Source organism: Dicentrarchus labrax, unplaced genomic scaffold (genome assembly GCF_905237075.1).
Source record: "Dicentrarchus labrax unplaced genomic scaffold, dlabrax2021, whole genome shotgun sequence".
In the NCBI taxonomy this organism is placed as follows: Eukaryota; Metazoa; Chordata; class Actinopteri; family Moronidae; genus Dicentrarchus; species Dicentrarchus labrax.
Window position 1 is genome coordinate 15,594,155 of NW_026136702.1, and position 23,148 is coordinate 15,617,302.

The 23,148-nt window shown below is 41.4% G+C and overlaps 2 protein-coding genes across 11 annotated transcripts in view; one reads left to right on the plus strand and one right to left on the minus strand.

The window, feature by feature from the left end:
• Positions 1 to 576: 576 nt before the first annotated feature.
• On the minus strand, positions 577 to 18,363 carry LOC127374566 (pleckstrin homology domain-containing family A member 1). 9 transcript variants are annotated; one of them, XM_051420063.1, is made up of 14 exons: positions 18,243 to 18,363; positions 13,300 to 13,519; positions 12,339 to 12,395; positions 12,166 to 12,211; positions 8,966 to 9,063; positions 8,403 to 8,534; positions 7,902 to 8,042; positions 7,314 to 7,382; positions 6,657 to 6,721; positions 6,455 to 6,518; positions 6,222 to 6,311; positions 4,731 to 4,804; positions 3,852 to 3,926; positions 2,311 to 2,676 (listed from the first exon to the last, which is right to left on the minus strand). In XM_051420063.1, the coding sequence occupies exons 2-14, from the start codon at positions 13,438 to 13,440 to the stop codon at positions 2,445 to 2,447; spliced, it is 1,284 nt and encodes a 427-aa protein (XP_051276023.1). In that variant the 5' UTR covers positions 13,441 to 13,519; positions 18,243 to 18,363; the 3' UTR covers positions 2,311 to 2,444. The 9 variants fall into 9 exon arrangements, 8 of the variants coding, with proteins under 8 accessions (XP_051276032.1, XP_051276023.1, XP_051276043.1 ...); XR_007887037.1 differs by having other exon boundaries at positions 2,579 to 2,676; positions 2,809 to 3,926; XM_051420097.1 differs by lacking the exon at positions 2,311 to 2,676 and adding an exon at positions 3,113 to 3,134.
• A 1,253-nt stretch (positions 18,364 to 19,616) lies between these two features.
• The window catches only part of phactr2 (phosphatase and actin regulator 2), a 45,281-nt gene continuing 41,749 nt past the window's right edge, over positions 19,617 to 23,148 (plus strand). The window contains exon 1 of one of the 2 annotated variants that reach the window (XM_051419894.1): positions 19,617 to 19,853. In XM_051419894.1, the coding sequence (XP_051275854.1) occupies positions 19,718 to 19,853 (136 nt within the window). In that variant the 5' untranslated portion in view covers positions 19,617 to 19,717. The remainder of the gene's footprint in view (positions 19,854 to 23,148) is intronic. The other variant, XM_051419916.1, reaches the window with a different exon arrangement.

The window sequence follows — 23,148 nt, forward strand, 5'->3', positions numbered from 1 at the left end:
GCAAAATTAACTCTTAATCAGGACTTGACTGTTTATGATTACTGGAATAATGTTGTGACTATATGATCATACACCAAAATAATTTCAGGCATATTGCAATCTAAGTGAGTTGTTGAAGTTGAAACACAGTTTAATGCACTGAATATTAAAAAGTGGGTTTCGCACATTTGCCATAATATAATGTATATTCTGCCCTGGTGTTAATTACAGTACCAATATTGGATTAAAAAAGCGCTGGGTGAAGAAATGTGGCCAATGAAGAGAAACAAACAAGGAGGAAACACAGTGTATTTTACTTTAAAGGACTGGTGAAGCTTGGTGTGTCCAGCAGACACTCACTCTTACTTTGCTTTCATTCTTGTAGAAGGTGTTTTGTACCACTGGAATTCATTCAATAAAGTGTCTTCTCTCACCACAAGAGGGCAGAAGGAGCTTTGGTGAGTGATGAATGCCATGCAACAGTGCATTTCTTTCTTTCCAGACTAAACTAAAGCTCTCAATTTACCTCCACAGACTGATTGTGCTCTGTGGAGATAAATAAAGCACACTACTAAATGACAATCCATGAAACCTGAGCACATTTTCAGTGTTTATTTCTTTCAAGTCATCCACATAATAAATAGAGACAATTCAAACCAATTACACCAGACTGAAACAGGGTGAACTAGCTTGAACTTTGCAGGGCATAAATGAAGCAGGCACTTTAAAAAAGATTAGTGTGTATTATTTAGCAGGACAACAGTGGGACATTTTTAAATAAAACCATGAGGCAGCGACCTCCTGCTGGGTTGGCGACACAGGTACAATGAATACGATCAGGAAACATCGAAAAGCATATAAAAAATAAATCTGCAAACACAGCTCTATTCTGCAAACACACAACACACAGAGCGGCCGTAGATGAACAAAAACTATGAAACAGAAAAAAAATCTGAGGAATCATTTAAATGGTAACAAGCAACGGAAGTGTCTGAACTTGAATGTTTTTTTTTTTTGTTAATCCAAAATGTTTGCGTGGTTTTTATACAGTTATTCAAACAATGGACTCATAGTTAGTTCATAAGTTAACTCATATGAGCCCGTTATTACCCAGTCTGTCAGGACATGAAGCTTATCTATAACTGACCCAGCCCTATTGCTGAAGGTTTTATTACTATGAATTACAAAATATATATAAGCGTACTCCTTGTACTTCCTGTTTACTCACAACGCTATTGTTCCTTTCTCATGTCTTCTAGTATCACAAAAGTGAGTCCATAAAGTCTGGTACGCTGAAATGTAGTCCACAAAGAAGCTGATTCATGTTGTGAGGCATGTACATATAGTTTATATAATTTCCAAAACTGTTGTTTTTCTTATGGGCTTCTGAACAGTCAAACTCACTTTACTTCCAGAGGAAGCTTATCTATAAGACCATTCATTGTAGCTTTACATGTAGCTTGTGGTAAAAGTGAGCACATCATTATATGATTGAGCAACCCACTGAAATATTTAAAAATAAAGAGAAATTTAAGTCAGTCTTGGCAGTCAGTCTTTATAAAAAAAAAAAAAAAATAGGTCTATATACACTGGGTCATACACTAAGCTTTCAGCATTTAGTCCTAGACCAGTCCAGAATCTTTGAATTATAATTTGCATCAGAGTGAGAATTTGATCTCAAACTATGCTTGACACATATCCCTAACACTGGCAAACAATAGTAGACAAATCCAGGGTTACAATAGTGAGCGTATGAATCAAATCGCACAGTTTAAATTAGTGATTAGAAAGGTGATGAAAAGTAAGTCTTTAGTTTGAACACTCTTTTCAATCAAGAGTAGTTTGCGCTTGAAAGCTCCCTTATTTTCATGGCACTAAGTGGTTTACAAACATCCTCCGCCCACAAAGACCGTTGAACACACCGTTGTGCCTGTACAGGTTAAAATAAAGCTCTGTCATTGAATTCTAATCAGCACGAGTAAACTAAAAATGTGTAGTTTTGTTTAACAACATCAACTGTAAGTAAATAAATACACGATTGTAAATGCGACAGCAGGCGGGCAGAGGGGTGTGGGTGCAGACTGGGTTGTCTTTGGCACACGAGTGCAGTTCAGTGGTGACCCAACGTGTGTCTCTAGAGCACTGACGGCACTGACGGCACTGACGGAGGAGCTCAAAAGTTGAGTTTGTGATGTTGCACGCTGTCATCCGCCAACAGCTTTGGTTTGAAAACCAATGCCTGCCCTTTTGAAACACTTACTGTGCACAGTTTCCTCTCTATCTGTGGAGTCCATATCCAGACAAACACGTTTTAACGTCCAGTTCAACGGCTCAGACCTCGCTCACCGGCAGGTCAGCGTCATCCAGGTCCAGGGGTGGTTCGGGCACGTGGGGCTCAAAGCTGCTCCGCCGTCGCCACGGTGACTCCTCAGAGTTGTTGATGGTGGTCACAGTTGGTTCGCAGGTCACTTTGCCAGGCGCGTCTCCTGCAGGGACAGGCGTGCTGGCGTGTGGCTGTGACTGGGCCGTGGCAGCAGGCTCATGAAGTGCTCGCTGTCCCACGCCAGGCTGCGAGCGTGTGCCGCACGTGACAGCAGCCCCCCACTCTGGGTAGCATGGTTGCATGGCAGATATGGGCGAGCGAGGGACGGGGGGACCCGCGGGGCTGCGGTAGAAAGTGGAACGGCTGCCGTGTTCCTGTAGCAGAGACAGTGGGAGGACACAGAGAGAGCGAGGGGTGAGGGAGACAAGATGAGTGGTTGTTAGTGAGAAAAATGAAATCCTGAAATGTGTAGTTCACTTGAGAAGCGCAAAAAGTGAGTTACAGACTTGGAATTAACACCGGCATGTGGAGCCTGATGCAGCTTTTAGCAGAGTTGGTACTCAAGGTTGTAGGTGCTGAAGAATGTAGCATTGCTAGAAAGTGGAGATGGTGGTAGTAGCAGTAGTAGTAGTAGTAGTAGTAGTAGTAGTAGTAGTAGTAGTAGTAGTAGAAGCAGTAGTAGTAGAGGTAGCGGAAGTAGTGGTAGTAGTGTCAGCAGGTTTTTAGTTTTTAGTAGTCTCAACAGGTTGCAGTGGAGGGGCAGAGTGCCTTAGGAAGCAGTGGTTGGTTGTTGCTCATTATATCACAGCTTTTCACTGTCAGATTTTAATCTCTGAAACACAGAACAGAAGCATGGGAAGAAAGAAGAAACACAGCAGAGGTAGTGAAAGCAAACAAGGGTAGCCATTGAGCAGTGGGTGAAATGTTGGTTAGAGAAACATCCCAGCTATAAAGCACCAAAAGACTCCCAGACAAGTATCTGTGTAGACCTTAAAATATCCATTTTTTTTTTACACAGCAGTTTCTCCCTCACAACTCAGCTTGTGAAACTCATCAGTGAATCCACAGAGCACCACTTAAGCGGCACAATATTTAAGAATCAGTTTCCTAGCAACAAACATGTCTAAAAATCCAAGGGAAGGTCACATATGTATTAAACGATGCTTTATACTGAATCCAAAGGTCCTAAATCAAACTCATGTAGAATTTTAGGGGACAGATGGTTAGAAAAGATACTACACTGGAGACTTGAAAAACTGCCCACAGATCACTGCACTACTGATTAATTAATATGATCTCATAATATATGCATGTCCCATTAGCCTCTTGTACACTCTAACAGCTCTGACAAACCCAAATATTTACATGTAAATCAACATGCCACAATGAGAAACAATTGGAGACTGTGGACGTGTGGATTCAGCACTGGGGAGTCCTGATTTCAAAGCTGTTAAAATGTTCAAAACATTCATCACACAAATAAAAGGTATAGGAAGTCAACATGGAAACAAGTATATTATCGTGTGTATGAGAAAGAGAAAAAACATACAGGCAGCGAACAGGAGGGAGGAGGAGAGACAAGCAGGATGTCACACATCTAAGACAGGTACACAGCTGCAGCAGACTGCAGAGATAACAGAGCATGAAGGGAAGAGAAACAGAAGGTGTGAAAGACACATGTACCCAGTAATAAAGACAGAGACAGAAACAGGCTTAAGGTATTCATAGCTAAGCTGGTATACGTCATGCGGTGAGTGCATGTTTTTGACTGGAGATGAATTCATGTGTTTATTTATATTTTACACATCAATAATGGTGAGGACAGGTAAAAGCTGTGCAAGTGAAGCTACAAGGGAGGGAGGGAGGCAGTGACTGCAGGTCTTTTCCGATGGATAGGTGGTCTTATTCCAGCTGTTAAGGCATTCTGTACCCTCAGTAAAATATTACTTTTTAGCATTTGACTTGAGGTGTGCTTGATCTCAGTTGCCATGCTCATGGCGACAGTCATCACATGCGAGAGAAGCTAAATCAAGCACACCTTGAGCCTCGAAACTCCTGACACAACATTTTCTTTTTTTTTTGTTACGCGTTTAACTGGAGAAAATCTGAGCGCATTGAATGAAATGGGCTCAACTTCAAGCTGAACTTAAAGTGACAGTGCGGCGGAAAGAAAAGCAAGGTAGGAGAAGTGGATAAGAGAAGCAGTGAGGACGAGGGCTTGAAGGGAAGAGCGCTTGTTGGGTTATCACAGCCATACTTAGGATGTGGTTGATTCTTAGAAAAAAAGGGAGCATCAGATGTGCGGTCAGATCTGATCTGCTCACATAAGGTCTACAACCACAAAGGGCCAGCCAGTGAGTGGAAAACAGTATTAAAAAAAAAGGTGAACTTATAGTTTAAAAGGGGGGATTTAGACGAGCTGACATACGTGCTGCTGCACTCCCCGATTCGGGACGTATACCTCTGTATACAGGGGTTCGACAGCCGTCTGGCCTGCCGCATCTGCAACAACACAGTGCAAAGCAGTATTAGAGCAGATGGGCTGTCTGCCCACAGGGAGAGGAGGAGGTGGAGAGAATGTGACAAAGAAAGATAGAAAGGGGAAAAAGAGGACAGAGAGAAGAGGCAGAGGAGAGGAAAAAATGAGGTGAGAGAAAAAAAAAATATATAAGCAGAAGAGAAAGAAAGACACAGGAGGCAAGAAAGAGGGAACTGTAGAGAAACAGACAGCGCAGAGCTGTTGAGAATGATTCCAGTCTAACCAGAAGGGACCAACTGCGGCAGAGGACACTGTCTCCTCTGCAGTCAGGACTATGGAGCTTGTTTACTTCTCTCTTCTCACCTGGCAAGTCTACTTTGCCCTTCACGATGCATGTATGCTTCTGATTGAACTAATTAAGCAGTTCTAAACTCAGATTTTGTGGTCTGTGCGAGTACGCCGGTCTGTCATCACTGGTTATCTCATGTACTGATGACCTGCTTTGGTAACAAATCTGTATAGGGGGCGCCTGGTGGCTCAGGGGTTAAGGCACCCAACATGAACGACAGCATCCCCAGATAGCATTCAGCTGGGGACCTTTGTTGCACGTCATTCATCCTCGCTCTCTCTCTCTCATTTCTGTCATCTATCAACTGTTGACGGTCTGATAAAAGGCATTACATAGCCAAGAAAGTACAGTAAAAAAAACAGCCTGCTTTGCTGTTGGGTGGTGACGAGGAGGGATGAGGAAAATGCAGAACATGCTACAAATGTCCCAAGGCCTTCTACTGATCTGTGGCTCGGGCAAAAACTGACTTTTTTTGTCCACCGGCAAGGAAGGAAGGAAGGAAGGAAGGAAGGAAGGAAGGAAGGGTTCAATTTTGACCAGATACTCAGTAGATTACATTGGGGTTTTTTTTGGCTGGTAAGTGAAGCAAATCTACCAGCCACTTGCATATTTTACCAGCATTTGGCTGATGGCTGGTGCTAATTTTGTGCCCTGGACTTGGGAGTTGGGAACTACATGTGTACACAGAGAAGAATTTAACTTCATCACTATACAACCACAACTGGAACACCTGGGTTTCATATTCTTGAAATATGATCAGATAGTCATACGGTAAATTCATCTGAAACATACTACTGCCAAACTACTGTTTCTGCTACTCTGCATCTCTTTAGCTTTCAGGTGTAAGAGTTCTTGTGATAGTAAGAAACTGCAAAGAATAATCAATAAATGACATGAGTGAAAAAATACAAATAAGTCTTGTGAATAATCTCGACTTGACTCCTCATACCACCAGATGTCACTCAGTAAGCGAGTCTCATGTCATTTCCCTTCTTCACATTTGAGGTCTCTGAAATCTGAAGTGTACTATTATTATTACTTGAATCCATTCTATGGTAACATTGTGCTGTACTGTAGTGCAAGATACATACTGTGGCAGCGGACCTCCCAGGCCCCCGCTGGGCCACAATGGCCCCTGAGACAGCCTTGATCCAGCTGTGCATCTCCTCTGGGCTATCCGCCTAGTGAAAACATAAAATAAAAGGACATTGAGGACAGTGGGGAAAACACTGTGGATAGATTTGGAGACAATCAGTGTTTACAAACACTGCAGAACTGTAATGGAATCTATTGTACATTCCTTTTACCACTGAAAACATTCTACCTGTATGTAAAATGTCCTTGATGTGGTGACGACTTCAAACAGATTATCTCTCATCATGATGTCACTACAAGAAAAGTGGAAAACAAGTCAGATCAAATTCATCTCATGTTTATCTTCATCTACATCAGAGAAGGTAAACACCATCCTCCTGGACAAAAGACATTTTTTGTACAATAGGAAAATGCCGGGACATGTTAAATACCTCTGTTTGCACTCCTGGACTTTGTGAACTTCCTTTAGTGGGATCATTCTCAGAGGCTCTTTCTCCTAAAGTCCAGAAAGTAACCATTAATAATACTTAAATAAGCCAAAACCTAACAACTTAAAAACACAGGATAAATATGATGATTTACATGTATATTAAATTTTTTTTTTGCTAATATAAAAACAAGGCAGAGTTGTTCTGTGTAAGAGGGACAGAAGACAGGGAACTTTCCTAGAAGTAGTAGACTGCAAACTAAAATCCCTGATGGTGGTAACTTTCTTGACCCGGCCATTTGATACAGCAGACACAGAGTCTGTGTCCTTGGGGCCTGTTGATAGCCAAATAGACAGATAAAGCTGTCAAATAAGGGCAGCCCCGGACAAGGACGGGGTATGGGACGTGCAGTATTATCCTGAGGACAGTCTGTGTGTGTATGTGTGTAAGAAAGGCCGGGGGGGGACAAGGCATGATAGGACATGTGAGGTGAAGGCATTGAATTCCACAGACTGCGGATAAAACATGTTAGAACTCGGGACTGTGTGTTTGCTGTTACTCTGCCTCTGTGACTGTGACTGTGGGGTGAATCCAACCCACATGCATCGTCAATAAAAACATTCCTTAACAGCTTCGCAAAACTTAATCAAAGTTAATTACCAAATCTGACTTGAAGTAACTCATTGAGTTTTCCTCCAGCAGGAAATACCGCCGTTTCCAGTTCCTCATCTGGGGGGAAAAGAGGAAAAGACGTTCAGAGATTTGGTATAATTTCCAGACAAAACAAGATTACGATAATAATGAAATTCTACTTATACTTTGTACACATTGCGCTATTTCACCCTCTACATACAATAAAGAGGGAAGTTTATTATCATTGGGAATTTATAACTTGAAAAGTTGCCATTCTTTAGGCAACAAAATTCTTTACCATTATCAAGCTGAATTCTTATCACCTCGCATTCACTAAGTCATAAGACTTTACATTCTCTCCCTCGTGAAGTTGCTATTGATGTATACTGCTGCCATTAATCATAAATGTTGCTGCATGTTAGTGATGATTGCTAAATGCAGTGGATATACAGATCAGAGTGTAGCTAGCACTGCATGCAGCCAGTGATACCCAGCCAAAACTACACGCCTAATTTGAAAGATGTTTCAAGAGTCCCAACGTCTCTGAATAGTACCAGAAAACGAAGTGAAACCATCTTAACCCAAAAGACAATCAACAGAGAGAGTGGCACTCACCACAGCGCCCTGCTTGACGCAGTAGCCAGACTTGATGACTGTGTGCTCCTGAGTCGGCCTTCCCAGGAAGTATGGCAGCTGGCTGTGGGAGCGATGCATGGCCTCACGCTCCGCTCTGTCTACACCATCACCACCTTCATGCTTGAGGGTGAAGGACACCAGAAATATTGTGTCAGTGCAAGTTCCAAGAACATTTTAATAAAACATACAAACATAGGTTTTCATACAGTCGATAAGAAGTTTATGCCGAGGATTCTACAAACACAAATGACATCGGCCACAATCCTGGTGAGACAGAAGTTTGAGTTAAAGGTAAAGCAGTGTAGCAGGATATAAAATATAATTAATAACAAAATTATGTTTTTTTTTTAAATAATACACATTTATATATACATAATATAGTATTTTGCCAACAGTTTTCCTGTGGGTGTCAAAACATTAAGTGTGCTTATGTGCATGAATATAAATACAGTATGTTGGGTGCTGTGGGTGATGTTTTACCTGTGTCTGGGTGACGATGGGGACTCCTCCAATGATCTCTGTCTTATAGGAAACTTGTTTCTTGGGCCCTACGACATCTGGCAAAGCCTTCTGGTTCTCTGCATTCTGCTGCCCATCAGACAACTTTGGTACCTTAGGAAAACAGACACACATTAAAGCTGATGAATCTGAGGGGAGCTGTTAACACACAAATACCAGATAGAAACAGGGGGTTTTGTGGACTTCAGGTGTAGGCTGGCCTTTTTCTCTGTAGATAAAATATGTCACTTGTATGTATGCAGAAGTTCACAAGCCTGTAACACATTTTCTTTCTGGATGGTAATGGCTTCATGGAGAACAATGGAAACAGTCCTTTATCCAAGCACTCCATAAAACAATACAGCATCCTGTTAGTCATGCTCTGACTCACTCCTTTCTAGTTACTTGACAGTCCACTCATTCATTTCTACAGAAGAGGAAGAAATAAAAGTTTCTCCAAGTGATAAAACATGAGCCAAAAAGAACAGATTAGTACAGCTGAATCAGAGATGCAGCGTATGTTTTTATGCGTGGGTTTGACTCACGGTGATCTTGGTAGCTTTATTGAGAGCGTTCACCCAGTCTACGAGGTCCTGCTGGTCGTTGGCCTGCAGGAAGAACTTCCTCATCCCAGCATTGATGACTAATAGATCGTAAAAAGAACAGCAGTGGGAACAGTATGAGTGAAAGTATATTAAGATATCTTCAGTCACAGTCAGACTACATTCTTTACACATCATCTGATTCATTTTAAGTTCAATATAATTCACATACAAATAAGAAATACAGGTAGAAAGATGTACAATAAACGGGGTGTTGCCATTCTTGTACAGAAAATATGACGGGAGCAAAGAGATCCACTGCCAAAGATTTCTCTGGAAGTGAAACATAACTGAGCCAAGGGACTCTCCCACACACTACCAGCAGCAGTCTCTCCATGTGGATGATGACCCAGCTAGATCCAGCTGCTTCAGTCTGCCACCACCTACCCACCCGCTACCCACCATGAGAAGAAAAAAAAAAAAAAAGCCCACGGCTACAAACCACCAAATATTCTTGCATATTTTCACACCCATGTGAACATGAGCAAACCCTGTTTTCAATCACAAAGAAATTTTTGGGTCAAATGCTGATTAGCTATGGATCAGGATTTAAAAGCTGAAAGAACTCAAGTCTCTCATTCTCTCTCCCTCTCTCTTCCATAAATCCTTCAATTCGGCAGCTCAAACCGTCCTTGTGTCTCCTCTATTTCCTTTCGACACCGTGTGAATAAATTACATTAAAGCTGGACTGGTAAATCTGGCGGGGGTGAGCTGTAAACGGCACTGAGAGCTCAAACTCTGTGGCACAATGAGGATCATTCTTCCTTGCTCTGTGTGTTGGGTCCAGCTCTTAGACACATGCAAGACTTCACTCCCTCTCCTTTTTCCACTTCCCTGTAAATGAATCTGTCTGTCTAGTCTCATTCAGATGACCAGCATGAATTAATTCAACCTTTAAATGTCCACTATATGTTTGGGAGAGGTAAACTGACTGTTAAGGGTGAAATTTGGGGGGATTTGACTCACAGTTACACATTATAAAACAATGTGTGCTGCTTAGAACTGCAGCCAAGCACCAGAGTTCACACAAATGCGCCACTCTTGATCTCTACCACCAACACACGTATGGCACAGGCCTATCCATCATCAATAACAGATTGCAATCAGGTCTCTACTTGTTGACTGTGACAGCGATTACCTACTTTTTCTGTTTCTTCTTAAGTTGCTAGATGCAGGAATGTGGGGGGGGGGAGGATTCGTAGATATCAGCAAAACATGTGGCCCACAAACGGCAGTGTAAAAATAACTTCATACATCTCTGAATCAGGTTCCGATTAGGATGTTGGCATCCTGTCGAAATCTCAACAAGGCAACTGGTGTGCTCACGCAGCCAGACACACGCACAGTCACGGTCGTCAACACGCTAGTATTTCCTGCCATTGAAGCGGCTGGAAGAGGAGGAGAGGGGCTAGTAAACAAAAACAGGGAATGGAGGTTTACTCCTAAATAACCAGATGACGGTCCATATTTATGCAAAATTTTTCATTTCCATCCTGACCACACAAGGTGAGAGGACAAGGATAAATGTCAAGATATAGCAATATCTTTGTTGCACAATGTCCACTAGTGAATCAGGGGACATATAGATACATATAGCAGACCGATGGGGGACAGATATCAGAACTGGCATGGAACAATATGAAAATTTAATGTCCCGATTATCTCGACCAAAATAATTGCAATACACGGCATTACTGCAAGTATATTTCATACTTTTAAAATGGCACTTAAATATACAGGAATCACTTGACCTTACAAACACATATATTTATTTCATCACATTCCCCTCTTCTTTGATTTGCAATTTATACTATTGCCACACATCCGGTTTAAATTAACCGAGCCTTCAGCCATGGTGACAGGTTTTGGATTTTTGTATGACTTGAAAGATGTGGACTCTCCCTTGTCCCCTCGCTCAAAATAAATCAGGAAATCATTACAGGAATGCATGCTGGCGAGCTAGACAGCTTTTCTCTAGTCAAGCCATGTGAGGATATATCACAATACTGGAAATTCATCGTCCCACCCCTTGAGAACTGCTTGTTGGATGGTAAAATAGCTTCAGAAACTCCGCCCCCACACACCTCTTTGTCGCTGGATTTGAGGGAACTGTGACCAAACATTTCTGTAACTTTCCAAAACTGACATTTACACCCACTTCAGGCTGCGACTGGCCAGCAGTGTGGAGGTGAGCCAGGACAACTTCTTGCTCTAGCTCTCTTCTTCTTCCATTACAAAACTATTTGTGGCACTTTTCATGTGAACAACTGAGCGCCACGCAGGAGAGATGTATCTGTCTGAAATTATGACAGATTTTCACCCTATTTATAAGTGTGGTTGGAAGCCCGTCATACAAACCAGTTCCTTTCTAGCATACCCCAGACCTAGGGGTCAGTATTTTGAACCCACACACAAGTTGTCGTGAAGGATAGAAACAAGGGCCTTTCAACGCAGAGAAACTAAGTCAGATTTTAATTAGTAAATCTTTTTTTTTAAGTTAAATTATTATTATTGTACGTGTGCATTTTTCATTTGGTGTCTTTTCCACAACCCAGTCTCTATTACTGCATTTATTCTGGGGTAAATTACAAATGGGACTTTCAACTCCACAAGGCACCATTAGTATTTACATTAATAGGAAAGATGGAAGAATCAAAAACCTCTGCCTCTCTGTAGTAGTACAATTATAAAAAAAGGACTCTTGGGAGAAATGTCTAATTACCAAGATTCTGAATGTATCAAATGTAGAAATATGATGATCCAAGAGAACTCATCAGGTGTCAACACAACCATGTTGTCGCCTCCTGCATCTTTGCGTGTTGGCTAAACAGACAATGTTGAACAAGGCTGCCTGGTCAGTGGCAGAGAACGTATGTGGAGAGCAGTGCTTGACCATGTTTAGAGGGCAGAGAAGGACAACAAACATTCCTCCGTTAGGTTATATTAAGTGTACTCAGCTTTGTCAACATGTGATGCTGATGTTTGCATAGCCCAGCAGGGTTTTTTTTACGTTCTATACTTTTACAAGATGTAAGTTTTTTTTTCATAAGCTAAGACCCAAGTTAGAAAACAATGATTTAAACTGTATTTTCTGAGGAAACTAATAACAAATGGCAAGATTGAGATGATCAGTGTTTTCTTACCAAAACAGAACTCTGCCTTAGGCCTCAGCTTAGTGGCATCGCTGACCTAAAGGAGGACAAAGCACACAACTGTTAGCCTTCCAGTTTAACCAAATACTGTAAATGGATTCTATTTATACAGAATCTTATCATGTTAGTGTCAGATAAGCTTCGGTGGTAATGTTTCTTCTTACCTTAGAGATGTAGGTGAGCTTGAGGGAGCCCATACAGTCTGCACCAATAGGCAGGTTCTGTGGGAGAATGATAAAAAGAACAATATGGGCAAAAACAGAAAGCTAACCATTCACTACTTTACTAAGGCCTTAGCTGTGGATTAACGACAGAATGCAATGCGGTAGGAGAGTGAAGTCAAGTTCAGCAGACTAAGTCAATAGTAAGTACAGTATACTGTGCACCCCGTAGTAGTTAATTTCAGTTTCTTGCTGCACTTCTGAAACTAGGGGATCCAGATTTAACATCATTAAAATTTAAGCTTTTTCAATCTATAAAAAGAAAGGGACTTACTGAATTATTTAAAATCTCCCCTGCACTACATGATTTATGAATACTTCATGTAACAGCGCACTTACAAATACAGCATATCCAAACCAGCATGATGTACAAACCAAGAAGAGAGTTACACTGCAATAACTGTGACACTGTGAGTCAGAAAATGACGACCGCTGTGGTCAACGCAAATATCAGTGCCCACTGCACAGACTCATCCAGAGGACTAGACAACAAAAAACGTATACCAGGTTTAGAGTTAAACATCAGTTCATTCTAAAAAAAAAATGTCTTCTGATAGCTAAAACACAAACACACCATTACACCTGACCTACTCCTGTGAGTGTAATATGTGCTTCCTAATTGCTGTCAACTAGAATTACATAATACAAGTTCTCCCATCCTTTTATGGAAACAGTTAGCCTGAACTTGGCTTTGTGTTCATAATGAATGAAGACAGCTTAGCTAGCAGTAGCCTGCAGTTGCATGAGAGCTGATCATCCACATTGATAACTAACAATAGCAGGCATGCAGTTGCCTGTAAACTGTCCAGTTTTCCATCAACAAATTAAACGTTAGCCTGTGCAGAAACCTGGAAACCCCCAAAATAAAGCTAAAAGCTAAGCTAACACAGCCCTGTGTAATTACCTGTGGGTTGTCCATGAACCACACCAAGCTTCCCTGCTGCGTGTCCAGTATGAAGTAACGACGCAGGAACTTGCCACTGCTCTCGTTCTCCTCTATGTCCAGGAAGCCACAGATGCGGTTCTGTCGGTCCACATAAGGCATCTCACCGCCGGGACATTCCCTGGCCTGCTGGGGCCGGGAATGGAGCAGAGCGGGGGCCAAGTGGGACCGGGGAGAACTCCTAAAGGACCGAGAGAAAAAGAGTGGAAAAAGACACGTGTGAGGAGGGAGGGAGTAAATAAGGGATTTCAGTTGTCTTTGTGGTGAGCCATGCTAGCGTATCCTGCTCCCTCTTTCTCTCTGTATCCACTGTATCTCTGGTCTCTCTGCCACCTGGAGCTCACTAGGCTACAGCCTGCCAGGGGATCATGTGACACAAACCACAACCCCGCCTTTATCCTTTTATATCAGCCTCACCCACTCTCTCTCTCTCTCTCTCTCCCTCTTTTGCTCTCTCTGAGTCCCTCTTTTCTCTCTTGTAACACACTGTCACTCTCTCTTCTACCTCCTCCTCCTCCTCCTCCTCCTCCTCCCGCCCTGGCTTGCTCTCTTTCTTTCCTTCTCCCTCGTCCTCTCTTGCTGCACTCTCCTCTCTCACTTTCTGTGCTATCTCCTCCCAACTGCTCTCTCATCCGATTTGGCAAGCCTCTGGCCGGCCCCTTCTGTCCCCTCCTTCCCTCCACAGCTGAGCACCCACTTGAGCATGGTCAAAAAGAAAAAAAATCACCATTGAGCTCAGCCATGTTCGACACAAAGAAACAACACAAACGCCCTCAGAAGCTGCGCATGAGAGAATACCGTATGCAATATTTAACTTGCTGAAGTCTGACACAACCCCTGAAACCTACAGCTCAGTCAACAAAAAAGTAAATGATTAGAGTGCATCTGTTTTGTCCTACGAGTGTGAACGCACACACGTCACTGTCAAACTCTTTGTGGGTGGGTGGGTGCAGCATTACTGTAGGAATATTGTCATTAGCCTGTTTAAGCTGCTGTCTTTTTGGACTGAGCCTAAAATATGTGATTGGGATGAGTCTTTGGAAAGCACAGATAAAGACGCTCTTTCTCCGGGACATTATGAGCACTGCGTGGGTGGATGGGGGCAAAGCCGGGACAAAAGGCCCGGTTGTTGTGCATGGACTCCGAGCTGAGAGCATCTCAGTTAGCCGCAGCGTCGACCCGAGTCATCCCATTTGACACACAGGCACGAGAAAGGAGCGACACTGTCAGAGGCAACTATCTCGACTCTACACAAACAGTAATTGTCATGTGAGAGTGAGAGGAGCCTCTGTCGAGTTTAGTGATCATGTAAATTAGGTGCTGTGCACAAGTTCATCTGCATGCATGCTTGTGCATTTGAGTGATGCAGAATAGATAGATAGAGGCAGTGCAAAACAAAACTCCAAAATGGTTGAACAGGCAACCATCTACACTACATAGTATTCTCGTTTCAAAGACAACTGGTGGGCTATTTTCAAATTCAGGGCGGAACAGTAGGTATGATAACTATAGTAAGACTATAGTAAGAGAAGAGAGAAATAGAATAGAAATACAAAGGCCACTATTCATTCTTTAACCAACACAACATATTTAATATTTTCAATAAGGCTCATAATTGTTGTTTAAAAAGAATTGTGACTAAGATATCTACTGGACAAGACAGTTTTAAGTTCCTATAATAAATATTTATACATGTTTGGACAGGCTTAGGATTTTGGAATGACTGGAAAGATGTGGGGGTCCCCCTTGTCCAGATTAAATCAAGAAATCAATATAGACTGCATGCTGGCGAGCTTTACTGCTTTTTCAAGTCAAGCCATCTGAGAATAGTCACAATCATCCAGATTCACAATTTGTTTTATCCCAATGTGCAATAATATCATATATCATCCCATCCCTGCTGTGCATGACCTGCTCAGGATCAGACAGCTGACAAACTGCTAGTGACTAGCTGCTGAACATGATGGAGCATTTAGCAGCTGGTCTCCCTCAAGGGACCAAAAACACAGTGTATATTGGACATTCGACAGGTGGGCAGAAATCCAACTCTAAATGAGTGATAATGTTGCTCTGTAAAGTAACTGGTGGTTGTGTAAATATGCTGGATGTGGGACCACCAGTTCACCATATCAACTTAGAAGGTGTTGTATTTCCACTGGCTAAAAGTCCCCCCACCCCCCACCCCCCAAAAAAGAGAAAAAAGAGAAAAAAGACTTACTGCAGCTTTAACTGTTGAAAAATATCCTCATTGCTTGTCACTATGTAACAGAGACACATTTTCTAAATACAATAGACATATCTTTGGCATCTCAGTGCAGCAGTTTGTTGCAACATACTTGCCGTCAAATTCACAGATACCAACATATCTGCAGTTACTTAACATCTGCAGGGACATGGTCGAGCCGATATACCTATCTAATGTTAACACAATTCACCTGACGTGAATGTTTCAAACGCAATAAATTCCCACTAAAGCAACTAAAGCGACTAAGATGATCACTGAGGAGTCTCTGATGTTATGTCAGACAGCACTACGTTAACAAATGGTATCATGATCTGGATATGATGTTGATGTGGAACATGAGAACACTGGTTATTCAGTTTTCTCCATAAACACAATCACAACTTTAAAGCAGGGTTTCTGATCATCAATCATTGCAGGAAAGTCTCTCACTCCTTCACATCATGAGTAAGCTCAGTAGTTAAAGATAAACCCAGCTTGTTTTATGGCTGAGGAACATGCAGTATGTCTGCATGTATGACTGCATGTATGACTGCATGTATGACTGCGCTGGATTTGGCTTCTCTGTCTTATCACCAGCAATTAAAGAAGAAACTGACAATGTATATTCTCTGACAATCCCGTATGACAATATTATATAAAGCTGCGTAACCATGTCAGACTTTTACATTTATTCTAGACCATAGATGTATTTATTATCTTCTTTTTTTTCTTTTTTTTTTAAACGGACTAATTACCGGCACTTGTGTAATCCCTCCATTGTTATGAAGACAAACACACACAGTATCTGAGTTTCTATTGAGTACTCCAGGTCACGCATTTGAGTTTCTGAAGCCAGGATATGATTTTCACATAGTCAAACACATAACTAGGATACTTCCGAAACAGATCATTGCCAGGATACTAGTGTACCTGTACAAATGTACTCATTCTGTCTGGGCTCACAAGTGTGAAGTTACAAAGCAGGGCTTCCTGTGTAATTTACGCAATACTGGAAAAAGACGTTCAGTGAACAAGAGCAAGTGACAGGGGTGTACTAACAAAATAAATATGCAAAGTAACAACCAGAAGACACAAGCAAGTTCAAAAGTCTAACTCGGAAGAAGGTCTCATAAGACTGTGTGATTGGTTAACAGAGGTTAACTCGCTCTTTACATTTGCTGGAAGGCTTTGTCACATGGCAGCCAACTGGTCACACAGGAGAAGCCATAAAACAACAGTAAGGGCCAGCTGGATGGATCTCAGTGTTTTCTTTTCATGACCACTGCCGTATCACTTAATGTCACACAACAGATGTAAACAGTGACTGTAAGGTAGGGCTGCACTATCAACTGAAATATTATCAATATTACAATATGGCCAAGTGTAATATCCAAATCCCAGAGGCTGTAATATTTGATAAAGGTAAAATATGTGACAAGGCATTGTAATTACTACTGGATAGTGCAGATTCCCTGACACACAAATCTTGTATCTCCAGACGTAAGGAAACATGTCTGTTTGGTACAGGCCCCAACAAATGTCATATTATCATGTTTTTAATAGTTTAATAAGTGAAAATTAAAACTGTGATGCAAAAACAGTCATTCCCAAGAACGTGAATCACATTGCAACCATAATATCTGTCTAAATAATGTGCTTTTTGTATCATACCGTGCAGCCCTACTGTAAAGCAGACACCTTGTGTTGTTTTAATCTCCCACCTACATTATGAACTACAAAGCACATCTAGGTGTTGAGGACATCTAATTTTATTGTCCACTACACTAGTAGTTGAGCATTTGGTTTCAAAGAGACCAAAAGGGAGAGAAAAAAGCATTGAGGTAAAAAATGCTATGGGGGGGGTCCAGAGGCGATCTGGGGAAAGGGCTAGTACCTGGAGTTAATTGGATCTCTACAGGTCAAAGTTGGGATGGGTCATTCCGGTTCAGCTGAAAAGAGTAATTTGTGGTCAAACTCTGGCTCTGAAAGCTGCACATAAAGCCAGCAGGTTTGACAGGCTTTGGCCTTCACAATTACTCAGTCAGGCAGGGTCGTGGTTTCCACAACAGTATGCTAGTGAGGCTTTTTAATGCTTCCAGACAGGACAAAACGAAGATGCTCACTGGGTTTAACTAGTAACATTAACTGCGCCTTGACTTACTAAAAACCAAAACCATTTACTAGCCAACGAGCTTCCAACTTCAACGCGGGAATAACGTACAAACAAACATCTAACGTGAACACTCACAGACAGCTAACGTTAGCTCACGTTAGACACGTCAGATTTACACATTTGTGTTAGCAGCATCAACGACTCGCTGGCCTGAAGTTAACTGAGATATGGCTCAGGTTAGCCCGCTATTAGCAACTACTTCACACCACAAACTTACAAATATACACAGCATTTAAACCTAAGATATCAATCCAACGCTTAAAACTACAGCCCTTTCTGTATGGTTGTATGTGCTGTAAACGAGAGCGCCTCACTATTAGCTCATTTTATCTGACGGTCTGGCAAAGTTTAATCATACACGATGACCTAACCTAGCTAACATTGGCGACTCGTCTTTGACAGTATCGTCAAGATACAACCGGCAACTTTAGCTGTGCCAAACACCAAAGCTGCGTTTATTAATTGGTATTAACTCCGTTTTGTTCACCGGGTCCCGGGTCCCCTTACCCGAGTCTTCTGTAACTGTAACTGCTTCGCTCAGCGGCCGTTGGTGTCGGTGCTCCTCTCCGCCTCAACCCATCTCCACCGATCCAGGACAGAGCTCCAGCGCCGCTGCTGGTGGAGCACAGATCGGTTATAGTGAAGAGGATCACTCTGGTGGTGGTGGTGGAAATGGAAATTCACCACACTCTTGCAGCATAGTCCACCTCTGCCATGTTAAACCTTACATGTTCCAAATATTAGTTTTTTCCAGGTGTTCACCTGATAGACCTGTCCACTATTAAGGGACAAAAACAACAGGCAGGGATGTAATGATACAATATAATTCACTTTCTGGGTTCTCACAATTTTTTTTTAACAAAATGAGATTGAAGACTTTCTCAGGTAAAACCCTACAAAATATAGCCTAGTTTTTCTTATATTTTCTTTATCGAATTAAAGATTTTTTTTCTGAGGGAGGATATAAACTGTGCAAAACAATGCATATTTTCCTTTTGTGAAGTGAAAAGCTATATTGTTTTTTTTTTTTTATTAGGCCTGTTAACTTATCATACTTAATATTTTTTTTTATCTTGAAGCCCCTTTTTGTTATTTTTTTTGTCTCGAAAAGGAGACCAGAGTGAGAGCTCTTTCCTTTTATCACCTCTAGGAGTAAAGAATGAGACAAGCATTGGGTATCATCAACACATGGAGAGCAGAATGACCACAGTGGTGATTTAGCGACATCTAACGTTTAAAAGCTGCAGCCACTTAGTGCTGACTCTCTTCCATGATGTTGCATTGACACTTTGTCATTGCGTAACATTAATGGGGTAATTTTTACTTAGCAACGGACCAATTCTTTCAAACAAACAAATAACTGAATATTGTGTTCGCCGCTCATCATAAGCAAAAGGAAGCTATGGATTTTATTTCAATGTGGCTGCAGTTTCTGTTCAGCCTATTGACTGCAGCTCATGTTTTAATATGTATGTATAAACAGCAATCCCAGCAAAGGGCAAATCTACACAAAAAAATGACAACCTTACATACACATTATTGCCAGCAGGCTATTAATAAAAAGAGGCTATATGTAAGTTTCCTGCAGTGCATCAGACAATGTGACATTTAGCCTACAGTCAAACTTAAAAGAACAGGTTTAGCAGTCAGTCAGATAATGGCCTTGTAGTGAGCATTGCCTTGCACAAGTCCCCTCTTAGCAGTCAGATCACATTTCAGACACATTTCATAAAAGCAACCTGTCTTTCAGAAACGATGGGCGTGAACAAACAGGAACACACACACACACACACACACACACACACACACACAAACACCCAATGCCTGCTGCAGAAAAAAAGTTTGAGTAGGTAGTGAAAAGGAAAGGCGGGCTGGCTGGCTGGCTGGCTGCTGCTGATGATGAGGTTTATGTGAGTTTTACTTGTCTTCTTGTCACTGTGAGTCTGCCACCCCTCTCCCGCGGGCTGACAGAGAACGCAACCATGGAAGAGGAGGGGGACACCCACAAGGAGATGAGGCATTTTCCTCTGCTGTGGCCTCTCCCCAGGTCCCGGTCTAAAAGTGACACCTCCGGATTTCGCTCCAGGGTGCTGTTCAGGCTCAGGGGGGCCCGCTCAGGTAGGACAAAGCACACAATTTTACCCCAAACTGTATAACAAAGGCAACCTATTCAAGTGTTAGTGTAAATCCTATCATAGGATCTTAAGGTTGAGGTTGAGAGCAAACTTGTTGAACTATATGATGCTGTTTTATACATTTAAATTGAATTCCTGCATAATTTTGTCAACCATTTGTTTTACAACTCAGCTGAGACATCAGTAACCTACTAAACTGTCACCCTCTTTCATAACCAATACAAACACTTGTTGCTCCTGTCAGGCAGCATCTCTATATGACTAATAAATGAGCACTGGCAATATTTGTATCTATGGGTTTCCTGTACTCCTACACAGAAAACTTTCCCTCCCTCTTCCTCTCGCTTTTTGCTCTGGATACCTCAAATAAGCAAACATGAAAAACTTTCTTTCTTTCTCAGTTCCTTTTCTTCTATCTTTATCTATACTGTATTTACTTTACCTATAAAGTGGTGCATGAATTATTTTTGTGCAACCCTGAATGACTTTAGCATTTAGACTTTAGAGTCTTTAATAATGAAGTTCATCACTGGCGCACCTAGTTCCTTTGACAAGTCACAAATTAGTGTGACTCGTGAAATGTGACTATAATTATGGTGTGACAAGTTCATACACCAGTAAATGTGCCAAAAATGTTAAAACAATGAAAAATGAGGGCCAAAGAGAGGGGATGAAACCTTTTCACAAGCTGCGAGACCTTGGCCACAGTGTCAACCGACTATTGTGTCTTCAGCGTCTAACTTAAATGTCACTGTCAAAGTTTTGCTGCCTGGAGGCTGTTGAGCCCTGACAGCCTTCTATGTCAGTGGTTAGAACCACTTCCTATCAGCCGTCTTCAGCACCTTAGCCTCAGCCTGCAGCGCTGCTCACACTCCTATATCCTTCTCGGACCTATCCTGCAGACGTGAAGTTCTTTTTAAAGTACCGCTTTTGCATGAGGGCTTGCTTGTTCTGCAGTCTGATTAATTTATTATAAGATTACAGTAATATTTATATTAGAAGCTGCAGTTATCTTCAGCTGCCACAGGAAGTGTTCTGTGTTTACGGTGGAGTTGTAATTACAGGAAACGATCATGAAGTGGAGCAGTTAGGAAATTAGATGTCCGATGTTGTTTATGTCTCCTGCCAGTTTGCATTTCGAGCTTCATGGTTTTTGAGTAACTTGGCTCAGCCTGACAACTGACTGTTAGATACTTCATATCAACAATCCTCTTGTGTAATTATCAGGGGTGTTTTTTCAGATCAGTGTTTTTATCATAGTTTTATGTAACATGGATTGAGACCAGCATTTAAGATTTCAAATTGAACTCAATTCACAAACATTTACTCTACTCAGTATTATGTTGAGAGGCTCAGGAAAATGAACTATTTGCAAATCAACCAGCAGGGGGCGGTAACTCACCCTTTTTTTCTACTGAAAAACTATATGCGGTAATGGCACCTCATCATATGGTGATATTACATTTTTCATATCCATCCCACAGGGCGAAGCTTCAAAAGCAGCTAAATGAGGAGAGAGCACGCTGGGTTCATTTAGCTCCATGTCTGAAATGATCTGAAATATAGATAAGATCTGACATGAAGCTCTAAACTACAAATGACACAAACAGTAATTCTCTCTGAAAAAATGTATGAAATACAGCACTCTTTTTTTAAACTTAAAGGGGAGAAATTGCTAAGCTGATGAGAAATGTCTCTTGCCCAAGGAAAAATGCTCCTGTGGGGAATATTACTAGAATTAATGGCTGAAAGGAGGAATGTCTTTTTCATGTCTGTGTAGTTGTTTTCTTTTCCATATCAAAGAAAAACATGAGACTGAAAGGGGAAATGCAGTCCACAGTACAAGTCAACAGGAAGCATAAACAAATATAAAGTAGGTCATTTTAGGTAAAAGTGACCTCTCAGGATTTCAAATGTTTATTCTTTCTTTATGTCCACGTCATTATTTTAAGGGTTATGGATCACTGGAACTCAATACATAAATAAAACTTTGATATTTTGTAAAGCTGGTGAATTTACAGACTTGTGGCAGATCATCAAATCATCACTCTGCAACAGTACAGTAGTTATTTGGTTGAATTTAAAATCAGTTCTTGCTTGTTATAAATTTGTAAACAGATTCCTGTCATGTTACTGGGTAAAGCACACTAGATATAACTAAGATATCAGCAGCTTTGACAGAAACAATTGTAAAGGAGAATATTTCCCCTCAAATCAGATCATTTGTCATCAAAACGTGACAGATATTAAGATTTAAACTCCACTGTTGACAGTTTGAAACAACAGTTGACAAAACCAATCTGCTGTGGAGGATCATGTCATATGACCAAAAGCTCCAGAACAGCTACTGAGTGTGGTAAGATTTTATTTACCAATTAAAATATACTGTAAGAACATTGTTGTTTATGGGCTAAAGACTCTGTTGAATAGCCACATGTGCGTTAGGTTAATAAAGATGGTGGTGATATATCATGTTTAATGCTATTTTCAATCACTATTATAATGTGTAGGCTGAGATGGTCTTTTCTGTCTGTAAATAGCATGCTGTCTTCCAGATGGGCACTGTATCGCTTTTGTAATTACACAGTCAGAGTAAAGAAGAAAGAAGAGTAGGATAAAAGGGCAGAAGGGACAGAATGGCAGAAGGGGGTGAAAAGGAGAGGAGAACAATGGGAAAAGAAGGGTGAGAAGAGATATATTAAGACAAAAGAAAACAATAAGAGGAGAAGGAAGAGAGTCAAACAGCGGAAAGTAAAGGAGACATGGGAAGATGATGAGAAAAGAGAGGAGAGGAGGCAAAAAGGGATGCAAGGACGGGATGATTAGAGAGGAGGAGAGGACAGATGGAAAGGTTGAAGAAAAGAGGACAACAGAGGAGTGTCAGCTTGTGGGTACTGTCCTCGAAATAACATTGATTACAGACCCTTTTAGTCTGCAATAACTACTTGTTAAAATGTACTGTAATGCAGAGAGCAGCGGCCCGTCCCCCTTCACTGCCCACACACAGTCTACCCTCAGCCACTGTTGTAGCTGATTTAACAGCCGCTCATATGACCAAAAAGGTCTGGTTCTTCAGTGATTCAAGGTTTTATCTATAATTGTGTTGCAGTTGTGTAGTTGTCGCTTCAGAAATTGTAATTATTAAAGGATACAATTTTATGCATATTTTGCAGATGGCCTAGTTTTGGAAACTGGAGATAAACAGACCCGTGCAAGGATATATGCAGCTAATTTGGTTTGTCATCTGAAAGCTTCAAAAACATTTAAATGAACTTGCC

Excerpts from the sequence above, each read along its gene's own strand:
- LOC127374566 (XM_051420063.1), bottom strand. The coding sequence starts at position 13,440 with ATGCCTTATGTGGACCGACAGAACCGCATCTGTGGCTTCCTGGACATA. Across the intron at positions 12,396-13,299 it reads GGTTCATGGACAACCCACAG|AACCTGCCTATTGGTGCAGA; the intron begins GTAATTACACAG and ends ATTCTCCCACAG. Across the intron at positions 8,535-8,965 it reads ATAAAGCTACCAAGATCACC|GTACCAAAGTTGTCTGATGG; the intron begins GTGAGTCAAACC and ends TGTTTTCCTAAG.